The sequence below is a fragment of the Toxorhynchites rutilus genome, chromosome 3, assembly GCF_029784135.1.
Source record: "Toxorhynchites rutilus septentrionalis strain SRP chromosome 3, ASM2978413v1, whole genome shotgun sequence".
In the NCBI taxonomy this organism is placed as follows: Eukaryota; Metazoa; Arthropoda; class Insecta; order Diptera; family Culicidae; genus Toxorhynchites; species Toxorhynchites rutilus.
Window position 1 is genome coordinate 308,956,967 of NC_073746.1, and position 12,199 is coordinate 308,969,165.

The 12,199-nt window shown below is 39.5% G+C and overlaps 2 protein-coding genes across 3 annotated transcripts in view; one reads left to right on the top strand and one right to left on the bottom strand.

Annotated features, from left to right (window-relative positions):
* The window catches only part of LOC129778502 (inositol-trisphosphate 3-kinase A), a 511,575-nt gene that overhangs the window by 77,876 nt on the left and 421,500 nt on the right, over window positions 1-12,199 (top strand). The gene's annotated exons all lie outside the window — the stretch shown is intronic.
* LOC129778507 (antigen 5 like allergen Cul n 1-like) lies at window positions 5,092-6,511 on the bottom strand. 2 transcript variants are annotated; one of them, XM_055785439.1, is made up of 4 exons: window positions 6,403-6,511; window positions 5,826-6,091; window positions 5,518-5,759; window positions 5,092-5,457 (listed from the first exon to the last, which is right to left on the bottom strand). In XM_055785439.1, the coding sequence occupies exons 1-4, from the start codon at window positions 6,419-6,421 to the stop codon at window positions 5,199-5,201; spliced, it is 786 nt and encodes a 261-aa protein (XP_055641414.1). In that variant the 5' UTR covers window positions 6,422-6,511; the 3' UTR covers window positions 5,092-5,198. The 2 variants fall into 2 exon arrangements, with proteins under 2 accessions (XP_055641414.1, XP_055641413.1); XM_055785438.1 differs by having other exon boundaries at window positions 5,826-6,094; window positions 6,403-6,508.

The window sequence follows — 12,199 nt, forward strand, 5'->3', positions numbered from 1 at the left end:
CTCACCAGTAGATCTGTCAACTTTTCTGCGTTCCAATCTGAAGCTCCGCCAGCTAGACGAAGTGCTTCGACGAAAAGGTCATTGTCGAAAGCATTCGTCTTCCACTTCCGCTCACCGCTTGTTGTCCTCCGAACTAGCACGTGGTTTCGTTGACCGATTCTGTACCGGATCGCCTGGTGATCACTGTGCGTATACGACTCGCACACTTTCCACTCCGTACTCGCCAACAGCGACGGACTGCAAAAAGTAACGTCGATGATGGATTCGCGCCCATCTTTCCGGAAAGTGCTAGTGGTACCTTCGTTTAGTAACGTTACTTCCAGCTTTGCTAGAGCTTCCAGTAGACTGTACCCTCTGATGTTGGTGCATCTACTTCCCCACTCCACCGCCCACGCGTTGAAGTCGCCTCCAATGACGATCGGTGTTCTACCGATTAGTTCCTCGGTCATTGCGTCTAGCATCTGGTGGAATTGCTCAGTTGTCCATCTCGGGGGTGCGTAGCAACTACACATGAAGATTCCATTAATTTTGGCGATTACGAAACCTTCATGTGAACCTCCAACCACTTCCTGGATAGGATATCTGCCCATCACCTGTATTGCAGCAATCCCTAAGCTATCCGTCGCCCAGCTGCCATTATCACGGGGTACTCGGTACGGCTCCGCTATGATTGCAACGTCGCATTTTGTCTCTGTTGTCGACTGCCACAACAGTTGCTGAGCTGTGTTGCAATGGTTCAGATTGATCTGAATTATCTCCGTTACTGCGATTCTGCTAACGCCTTCTTATACGAGGGACACTTGACAAGCATTTCGGTTGCTTCGTGCAGTCTCTCGCAACATGCCCTTTCTCACCGCATCTCCTGCACAGTTCAGACCTGTCGGGGCCTGTGCAGCTTCTTGCCTGATGTCCAAAGCCCATGCACTGGAAGCATCTCTCCATCCGCTTGGCCACCCGGGGCACCATCTTCAGCGAGCAAACCGACCAGCCAACTTTTATTTTGGTCGTTTCTACCATCTTATTGGCTGCGACTGTTGAGAGCCGTATCGACGCCGTCTGCGTGCCACCATGCGCCTTCCTCATACGGATCGTCATTGGTGTATTGTCCAGCTTACACTGTTCTATTAACTCGCGCCTTAACTCCTCGTCTGTCGTGATTTCGTCGAGATTTCTGCATTCGACCACTGATTCCTGGGATAGAGCCCTCACCTTCGCCTCCTCACCGAGCGACTTCGCAACCAGTTCCTTGAAGGCTGAACTTTTGACCGCCGGATCCCTCTTGAGCTCGAAGAGCATCTCTCCTTTCTGGGTGCGCCTGGTTTTCACCACATTCTCTCCCAGTTCTTTCAACTCCGGATCGTCTCTCACTTTCCGCAGGAGTGATGCGTAAGTCACTCCTTCCTTCACCTCGACGATCAGAGCATCTCCCTTACTTCGCTCGCGTCTGGGCCTGGTTTTTTTTGTCTCCTGCACACCTTTCTTCTTTTCTTCTTTCTTCTTCCGTTTCTCCGTCTGTTTTTCGACAGTTCGCCATCCACTGCCTTCACCTTCCTTTTTGTTTTCCAGGTTGTCATTTTTAACCTTCTTCAGGTCTTCTTCATCCCCTGGGGTATCCCTCTTCCTTTTGTCCGATCGTGGGTTTCGTGGCGTCTTAGGCGTCTCCTGTATCTCGACGGACATCTTCTCCCTTGCTTCAGCGAGTGCTTTTTCAACAACCTCTGCTCGCGTGATCATCTCCTTCTGTTCGCGGTCAGCAGCCGTAACGGCGGATTTGATGCTTGTGACTAAATGTTTGATCTTAGTATGGACATTGTTTTTGTCCTTAATGATCTCGTAGAGCTCGTTCACTTTTTTCTTGACCTCCATCAAGCTTGACCTCCCGACCTGCAGCCCTTCTAAAGAAGTGGTGGTGTTGGCTTTATGCACTTGTATCAGGCTAGTCTCTCCTTGTTGTGGATGCTGTTGGTGTCCTATAGGATTCGCTATGGTTGTCTGGTTGCGAATTGGTGATCTCTGGAGCTTACCGCTCCTTGCGAACACGCTCGCCTCTCCCGTTGGTGTGTCTTCATTACCGTCGTTTCGTCTGTTGAATTGTTCGATGATATTCATGTCTGTTGGGTCCCAACTTCGGGCCGCTATCTCCGCTCGTTGTACATAGTCGCTATCAGTGATCCCATGGTTGTCTATGCAAGCAGTGAGGCCATGCAGGGGTTGACACGGTCCTTCATAGGGACCGTGTTCAGAGCCAGATCAGCGCAAGTCAGGAATGTGACATCTGACGCCTAGTACCTAGTGCCTGAGCCTAGACGAGCATTGAACGTACCCGAAGACTTGCCAAGTTATTACCGGGACGGGGGCAATCGCACTATTAGCCTACACGCCGTTTCAGGAAGGTGTCACCCTTCCTTACTCAGGGAACAGGATAGCACAACTGTCAGCCTTTAGCGTCGTGTTGAAATCGTTTCCGTATCGTGTCCGTTTTCTATGTCGTAACCAGTATGTCGTAATCAGGATCTTACTGGCGTCAATCCTGATGTGCTTGGCACTCCTTTCGTGGCTCCTGTACACGGTATTTCCCCCGTGCAATCTCCAATAGGCTTTACCGCGCCCTTACTCGCGTTGTCACCCGATTAGTCGCCTCATACGACAGGGACAGGGACCAAGACCCGAAGTGCTATTCTACTATTCTAGGCCGGCAACTCCACGGCTCATGTTTGTATGTTTGTATGTTTGTATGTTTGTATGTTTGTATGTTTGTATGTTTGTATGTTTGTATGTTTGTATGTTTGTATGTTTGTATGTTTGTATGTTTGTATGTTTGTATGTTTGTATGTTTGTATGTTTGTATGTTTGTATGTTTGTATGTTTGTATGTTTGTATGTTTGTATGTTTGTATGTTTGTATGTTTGTATGTTTGTATGTTTGTATGTTTGTATGTTTGTATGTTTGTATGTTTGTATGTTTGTATGTTTGTATGTTTGTATGTTTGTATGTTTGTATGTTTGTATGTTTGTATGTTTGTATGTTTGTATGTTTGTATGTTTGTATGTTTGTATGTTTGTATGTTTGTATGTTTGTATGTTTGTATGTTTGTATGTTTGTATGTTTGTATGTTTGTATGTTTGTATGTTTGTATGTTTGTATGTTTGTATGTTTGTATGTTTGTATGTTTGTATGTTTGTATGTTTGTATGTTTGTATGTTTGTATGTTTGTATGTTTGTATGTTTGTATGTTTGTATGTTTGTATGTTTGTATGTTTGTATGTTTGTATGTTTGTATGTTTGTATGTTTGTATGTTTGTATGTTTGTATGTTTGTATGTTTGTATGTTTGTATGTTTGTATGTTTGTATGTTTGTATGTTTGTATGTTTGTATGTTTGTATGTTTGTATGTTTGTATGTTTGTATGTTTGTATGTTTGTATGTTTGTATGTTTGTATGTTTGTATGTTTGTATGTTTGTATGTTTGTATGTTTGTATGTTTGTATGTTTGTATGTTTGTATGTTTGTATGTTTGTATGTTTGTATGTTTGTATGTTTGTATGTTTGTATGTTTGTATGTTTGTATGTTTGTATGTTTGTATGTTTGTATGTTTGTATGTTTGTATGTTTGTATGTTTGTATGTTTGTATGTTTGTATGTTTGTATGTTTGTATGTTTGTATGTTTGTATGTTTGTATGTTTGTATGTTTGTATGTTTGTATGTTTGTATGTTTGTATGTTTGTATGTTTGTATGTTTGTATGTTTGTATGTTTGTATGTTTGTATGTTTGTATGTTTGTATGTTTGTATGTTTGTATGTTTGTATGTTTGTATGTTTGTATGTTTGTATGTTTGTATGTTTGTATGCTTGTATGTTCGTATGTAACATGTTTGTCTGTAACGCTTTACCACATTAATAGAAATTTGAAACCCTTCCTGTTGACCAATTGATCTGAAATTTGGAACACACCTTTATCTCTGTAGTCATTACAAAACTGCGTATTTCATGATCTTGAAAATCCAAAATGGCGGCCGCTACAAAATGGCGGATTATATATTTAAATTATTTGACTGCTAGAATACTGTACAATGGTTTTATTGTAGAGAAATATTTTAATGAAACAGATAAAGTACTAAAAACTACAGAATTAAATAAGTAAAAAAAAACTTTTTAAGTTAAACGGTTTATTTGTGATAAAACATAATAATGTACTAAAAGCTAGAAAATAATAAGGCAAGTAGCAGTTAGCAGTTATCACACCTCTCCTTCATTAGTCTAGGGCATTGATAAGACTAAAATAAAATCGTGGGGCACGTTGTATTTCCATTATCCACAATTAGCGACTTCCTCATATGTCCCACGATTTTATTTTAGTCTTATCAATGCCCTAGACTAATGAAGGATAGGTGTGATAACTGCTAACTGCTACTTGCCTAATTATTTTCTAGCTTTTAGTACATTATTATGTTTAATCACAATTAAACCGTTTAACTTAAAAAGTTTTTTTTACTTATTTTATTTGAAGACTCATCTAGATTTAAAAAAGCTGAGACAAATGGAAGCCGAAAGATATCAATTAACAGTGAACTTTCACGTCGACAATCAATCCACTTTGAAAGTCTCAAAATCGTTGAATTAGGCTAAATTAACCGTGTGTAGCATCGAGTTCGAACGTTTCCGTGATCGGAAAAGTATCATTTGGATGGATCAAAGTATGTGTCTTAGTGGAACTTACGATCGGCAGCTGTATTGGAAGGTGTTCAGAAAAATCAGAGCGAGTTTGGGGTTCTTGGATGGCGAATGTCGTAAATAAAATACAATTCAAACATAAGTACCGTTCGGAGGATTTGCTTATAAGAAGATTATCGTTCTTTCCATATCAGTAAACAACGCTGAAGCAAAATTATTATTCTAACAAAGTACCAAGGATGCTCACTCATGAAATATTAAGATGGATATTGGGAAGATATTCCATTAAGAAATATTATGAGGCCACAGGTTGAGATGTCCCCGGCAAATTAAAACTTGTTTTGCCGTCTATAATGCCTAAAAACTCCAGATCTTGCAAGGGATACCCCTTAGAACTATGTGTACAACAACAACCAATCTTACCCATCACCTAATTTTATTCGCCGAAACAATAACTTATAATCTATACTTTGATCCTTTCTCGTAAATAAGTTTCCTCGTTGCCCATCGTTGTATGCTGCTATTATTAAACCGCATAATCAATGGGCAGCGCGACCGGTTCGTCCTCGACGCACAGTCCCTCGAACTTCGGGTTACAACCCTTGGTACATTGTGAGCATGGTTCGCCAGCGACGTAGATAGGAAGTCCCACGAAGTCATTGAACGAATAGTTGCAAACCAAGTAAATCTGATTCCAGCCCTTTTCCGGCTTCCATTGGGTTATGGCACAACCAACTTTGTTCACCTTATCCGAACCCATGACAGCGAAATGGAACACCATGATGCTGTTTGACGAAAGGAAGTTATTTTTTCTCTGACAACTGAATATAACACTCTATACCAACCTCTTGCCAGGATCATACATGGTGTTAACCATGTTCTTGTTAACATCATGTCGCTCATCCCACCAGCTGGTAATCAGATTTGGTACCTCTCCATTAACGTCAATAGTATCAGCGGTGGTAGCGTAGAAGTTAAGATTTTGTCCCGAATTCTTATACTTTTCTGTATTGTGACAGGCGTCGTGACCACGGACACAACGGTTTGCGTTCATCTGTGCTGTTTTGGCCAACTCATTATCCCAAGTCTAATTCGGGAATGAAACAAACGAGAAAGTTAAGCTGGATGATTCAAATTTCAGATCGATACCAACCAGGGAGGGCATATTCGCGGCCTTTGGTAGCCATTCCACTTTGCCGGTAGCCAGCTCGCTACGGTACTTGTTGTGAGTATCCAGCACAAGCTGCTTCAGCTCGTCGGTCATCTTGATCACCTTGGCTCCCTTGGGGCATTGTGGGCTCAGCTTTCCGTCGTTTTGGCACCCAATGTGCGCCTTGCCTGCCCCACAAAGATCATGTTTGCAGTAGTCCGCACTGTAGGACTGCTTCAGTGATGCCAGGAGCATCACCAACCAAATCACTGCTGAAAAAAGGGGAGTATGTGAAAGGATGAAGCCACCAGCGAGCAATCATGGGGTATTGGCGGTGTTATTATCATGTTATGAAGAGGATTTTAACACGTTATAAAATGAGGATCATTCGAAAAGTGGGCAATATTGTTTCCTCTATGTTTCGGAAAAATATTGACAATAAATTTGGTTACTCTTCCCTCGCAACAAAACCTGTTTTACACATTTCGCTGGTGATATTAGAAAAGATCTATCCACTTCACAACAAGATATACTCTATCAACTAGCACTTATAAACGTTAGTGAATATCTCCAGGCTTACATTTGGTGAACATAGCCATTTTCACGATCACTTCCAACTAACGAAAGCCGCACCGAACTCTGAATTCTTGATCCTGCTACGCACACCTTTTATACAACAAATGCTCCCAAATCTCCCATCTTCTGATCTGCATATCACGGAGTAAAGCCGTAATCATAGGTTAGGAGCCAATTAACGCGTACAATATAGATAAGGCAGATCCCGACCATGGACCCTTTTTTGCTCGTTTTTGATAATTAGGCGCCCAACCCATGGACCCGCAATGCACAGAGATATTGAATACATATCATTTACAACAATCGGCAGATCCAACAGCACGTGCGTGAAACTGCGCGAAAATCTCTCACGCTTCCGAATCAACTTTGTATGGTTTTGTATCCGATGCGACCGAACGGCTTTACAATTGTTTTGGACAATTCAATGGTAATCAATGCTAATTTTTCTATGCTAATATAAGAAGTTTGAGAGATTCGGATAGCGTTCGCTATTATTGGAATTAATCGAGTTTATCTAGAGGAATATCACACATTAACTACATTTTTAAAAGTTTGTGTAGTTTGTGTCTTATGTGAATATAACAGATTGCAGTAATCTGTTTTGTTCCAAAAATCATTCCATCTAACTTTTCTTCACCTGTATTGATATCTGTTTGTATTTTTATATTCCAATTTTAAAGTACGTTGTTTGCATTTTAAGCACATTTGTCATTGAAAAACGTATAAAATATTATAAAAATATTGAATAAAATACCATTAAGACACAAGTAATATTGGAACGTAATTTGAAAAAATTTGCAAATTTTATGTGAAATTTAAAAAAATGTAACATGTAAGTACAAGGTTCTCATTTTTTGGTTTGAAAAAGAAATCTTACCGGGTTGATAATAGCCTATTGTATTTCATTACAATGTTCCTATCGATCACAGCAGAGGAACTGGTACAAATTCGGTACCCCATTTTGTTTGTTTGGATTTAGCTTTTGGCCAATGCTCGGAATTTCTTCATATTACGTCAGCTTATGAAGGGATCTTTTGCGGGCATTTCCCCGCAAACCGATTTCAAAAATCTTGATTTGGCTCGGAGCTTTGAGCATAGAAGTGAAACAACTCAAACTCGAGTACCCGAGATGCCTGGGTACAAATTTGGCACCCCATATTTTTTCAAATTAAAAGAATCGTCCTGAAATCACTGAAAAATGTTTTTTTGACATTTTCATACAAAATAGAAGTGAAGTACACCATCTTACGTAAATCAACTCAACTTTGACGAAAAAGCATGCAATTTTACAAAACAAAGAGGAACAAAAAAACGATTTTTTCATGAAAAAGTGATCAAATTTCATCTCGATTTATTTCTAACAAAATAAGTAAAACGAATCAAAAGTCGCAAGTGTAGATCATTTTTTAATTTAATTTTGCTGCATAGGCATGCAATACTTAGCATAATGTATAACACTATGTTTACATTGGGGTGCCAAATTACCCGCATACCGAATTTTCACTTTAGAATGAAATCTATGAAAATTGTGATTAAAATCTCAAAACACTTACTCGAATTCGTTGAAGAACATCAATTTCTTGATCCAAATCAGCTTTAATATTTAAAATCGGCTCACTATTCGATCTTTAATGATTTTTCAAAAGATGCACATGAAACATTTTTGAGATTTAAAAAAAAAACAACAAAAACAATTCTTTTTTAAAAACACAGATATTTTGGGTTTTTGGCATCTGATGTTTGTTACTACATTACTAGAACTCTTTTTTTTTATTCACCACCAGAGTGCGCTCATTGCCGCCAGAGATCCAGGTGGGTACCAAATTACCCACGGGGTACCGAATTTGTACCAGTTCCTCTATATTCAAGCTGACCAATTTGTTTTAGAGTAAAAACGGGACATAAAGGGTGTGTCACATCAAATTGCATCACGGAAAAAACGCTGTAGAAATTTAATTTTTAGGAATTATATCTTTAGCTTTCGCTTATAATCAGATATAAGAGTGTATAGATTACGTTGGGCATGCTTCACTGTCAATTTTTCGTAAATTTGGAAAAATGTCGTCGAACGAAAAAGAGCGTCGTGAATTAATCCTGTGCACTCATTTCGAGAATCCGGAGTTGTCACATCGGGACATCGGTAAGATGCTGGGAAACGTCCAAACCACGGTCAGCAGAGTACTAAACCGATACTTCGAGAACCTAACCATCGACCGGAAGGTGAAGAACGGCAAAAATGGATGCTCCGTCAGTGAAAAAGATCACAAGCGCGTAGTTAAGCAGTTTAGACGTGATCCGAGAAGTTCGGTCCGGGATGTCGCAAATAAGCTGAATTTGTCAAGTTCATTCGTCCAGCGGACCAAGCAGCGGGAGGGCCTGCGTACATACAAGGTTCAGAAGGCTCCTAACCGCGACGAAAGGCAAAACATGGTGGGGAAGACGCGAGTCCGGAAGCTGTACACCGAAATGCTGACGAAGCCGCATTGCCTGGTAATGGACGACGAAACCTACGTCAAAGCGGACTTTCGTCAGCTGCCGGGCCTGTTGTTCTTCTCCGCAGAGGACAAATTCAGCATTCCGGAGGAGATTCGCAAGCAGAAACTATCCAAGTTTGCCAAAAAGTACATGGTGTGGCAAGCGATCTGCTCTTGCGGAAAGCGGAGCGCCCCCTTCGTGATGACCGGCACGGTAAACGGGCTGGTTTACCTTAAGGAGTGCCTACAGAAGCGCTTACTACCACTATTGAAGCAGCACGAGGGCCCGACCATCTTCTGGCCGGATCTCGCTTCGTGCCACTATTCAAAGGACGTGTTGGAGTGGTACGAAGCCAACGGGGTCGCCTTCGTGCCAAAGGAAATGAACCCGCCCAACGCGCCGGAGCTTCGCCCAATAGAGAAATATTGGGCGATTATGAAGCAGGCCCTCCGGAAGAACTCAAAAGTTGTCAAATCGGAGGCGGACTTCAAGAGAAAATGGATTTCTGTTCAAAAAAAACTACAACCTGACGCTGTACAGAACCTTATGGACGGGGTAAAGAGGAAGGTGCGAGCATACGGGCTTGGGCTCGAAGTATGAATAAAAAGAAAATGCCAAAAGTTGTTTAATAGTTTTTATTTTACTGTCTAAAATTTTCAAAAGGATCGGTCTACTGGGCGAATTTCTACAGCGTTTTTTCCGTGATGCAATTTGATGTGACACATCCTTTATTTTCAAAAGTCTTGACATGGTACGAGAAAATGTCTTCATCATAATATCGGAAGTTCTTCACACAAAAACGGAACTGTGATAGCTCTATTTGTTTATTTTAGCTTTGAAATTTTGGTTGTAACTCAAACCATATCCATGAAACTAATTGTAGAAAAGGCATGTAACCGGAAGACCTTCGATTTGTGAAGTGGTCGTTTGAAAGATTTAGGTTAATCTATTGTAGGGCCAAAATAATAGAAATTCAACGTCAAAATCATTCGAATTTTCGAGCGCAAATGAACTAATGTCTTCTAGAGAGATAATGTATTCGGACCGCTTCGATCGCCGAGCCTAAGCCCTACTTTTTTGACGATATTTTCGGCCAATAGTTAGAATTTCATGGAAATAATATCTTTTAAAAATCCACGTACGCTATCATACTGAAATTTCTTCATATATTTCATAATGTCTTCAAAATGTCTTGAAGACATTTGAAAATCAAATGTCTTCAAAATGAACACATGTATTCAAACCTGGCATCTCTGGTTCGCCACAAAGTGGAAGAGAGACGAAATCGCTAGAAAAGATTGTCTGACTAATTTTGAACGATGATAATTTGAAATTTTCATTAATTTGTTTCATTACTTGCTACATGATATTAGTTAACTGTTTTTGTTTTGATTTAATTAATTTATTTATAATGAAGTAAACTTCTAATAGAAAAACGCTTATTATTTGCTCAAAAATAACATGCCTATTATTGACCAATTTACCCCGTGTGAAATACTGAGCTGAAATACAAAGACGTTAAATAAAAGAAAAATGTCAAATAATTGATTATCTGGTTATTTTTCATTGAAAGGGTAAAAGGTAAGCTTCATTGTGGTACATAACATTCTAACGCAAAACTTCGTACTACAAAGTTATAACCAAATTTATTAAAAAATGACCGACTAGCCCCGCCCTACCCTATAGCCGGGTTCAGACGGTGCGAGTAAGCATACGAGTCGGTCTAGTCAGTTACTGCAGTGCAGCTACTCACACCGTGTGAACACATCATGCCAGTTAGTGTTATGCGAGATCCGGCGTGCGAGCTACTTAAAAGTTTTTTGATTTTACTCACACTCGCATCCCTCAAAACGTCAAAAACAAAATTTAGCGTTCGAATCAGGGATGCCAAATGTAAAAAAGTGTCTCTATTTTTAAGATATTTGAAAATATGCGAAGATATTTATAGACTTCAAAATTATTGGAAAAACAAATAAAAACCTCATAATTTCTAAACGAAATCGTTGTTATTTTGTTTTGCACGCTTTCTTTTTGAGATAGTTTTCTTGAGAATCACTAATATAGAATCATTATCGGACATAATTTTCATTCGAAATTCACTCACAACTAGCAAAAAAAAGTATTGTTCTAAGAAACAGAATGTATATGCATATATTATTTTGATGCGTATTTATTCCACCTGTAAATCTACTATCATTTTCAATTCACAATTGGTGCTGGAAATGCGAAACAAATAAAATTTAGAAAAATCTTTTAGACTGCGATTTATAGCATCACATACTTCCGGAATTATCTTAGCTATGGATGCTTTCGAGATTCTAAAAAATATCGACAACAATCTGAACGATACTCCAGAAGCAAGGCACATCAATGTCGTTTTTTAATTTTACTCTTGGAGGTATAGCATCCCTCATGAGTGTATCTTGGCGTTGTATTTTTAAACAATGGAATCCAACAGTGTTTCCACTAATTCAGGTGCTTTTCTCAACACTACTCTGAACTCCAGAGGATCATCATCAAAGAGTTCTTTCAATATTGTTTTTATTGCTTCCTTTGCTTGCATTCAATTCCTGGCCCAAATCCTTTTGCCTTTCTGCTTTTTCGGATAGTACCTTCGGTTCGAAGAAATTCAGCACAAAGTATTTTTATTATAAAATTGTGCAACTAAATAAAATAAATTCAACTGAAAACCTGAGACGAATACTGCCTATAGAGAAGTCGAATTCGGATAAATCATCTGTCAAATTCGGACCTGATTGCTGTTTCTGACTATTTCATGGACATTTCAAAAATCATCTGGCATCCCTGGTAAGTTTCGCGTCAGCAGCTCACACTGTGTGAACGGACAAGGCGAGTCAACCAATTGTCAAGCAAGTTCACCGGGTCAGTAGCTGCTTATTCTCAAGTCAGCTACTAGCAACGTATAAATGGGCCTTATAGGTGTAACCAGTGTTGCCACGCGTACAGATTTGTCTCGAAAGGTACAGTTTTTTTTTTCGTTATTTTTGGTACAGATTCTGTACGGTACCGAGTACAGATTTTCGTCAAAAAGTACAGATTGGTACAATTTTTTTCCGCGGGAGAAATTTCTTACATTCGAGCAAAACAACATTAAGATACATGACGACTTTTACGCCACAGTATCGTTTGGGGCGATTTAAAAAAAATAATTAATTCATGATAGTACGCAATCTAGATTCAAAAAAACTATGCATAAGCATAAATGAGGATTTTTTGTTGCTTGATTTCTACAACGTTAATTACGATGGTACAGATTTTTGGACGAAAAAGTACAGATGAGAAAGATTTTTAACACCTCTGGTACA

What these genes read in the sequence shown, in the direction of transcription:
- LOC129778507 (XM_055785438.1), bottom strand. An exon ending in CCGCGAATATGCCCTCCCTG is followed by an intron (nt 5,760 to 5,825) that starts GTTGGTATCGAT and finishes TTCCCGAATTAG; the next exon opens with ACTTGGGATAATGAGTTGGC. An exon ending in ATGTATGATCCTGGCAAGAG is followed by an intron (nt 5,458 to 5,517) that starts GTTGGTATAGAG and finishes TTCGTCAAACAG; the next exon opens with CATCATGGTGTTCCATTTCG.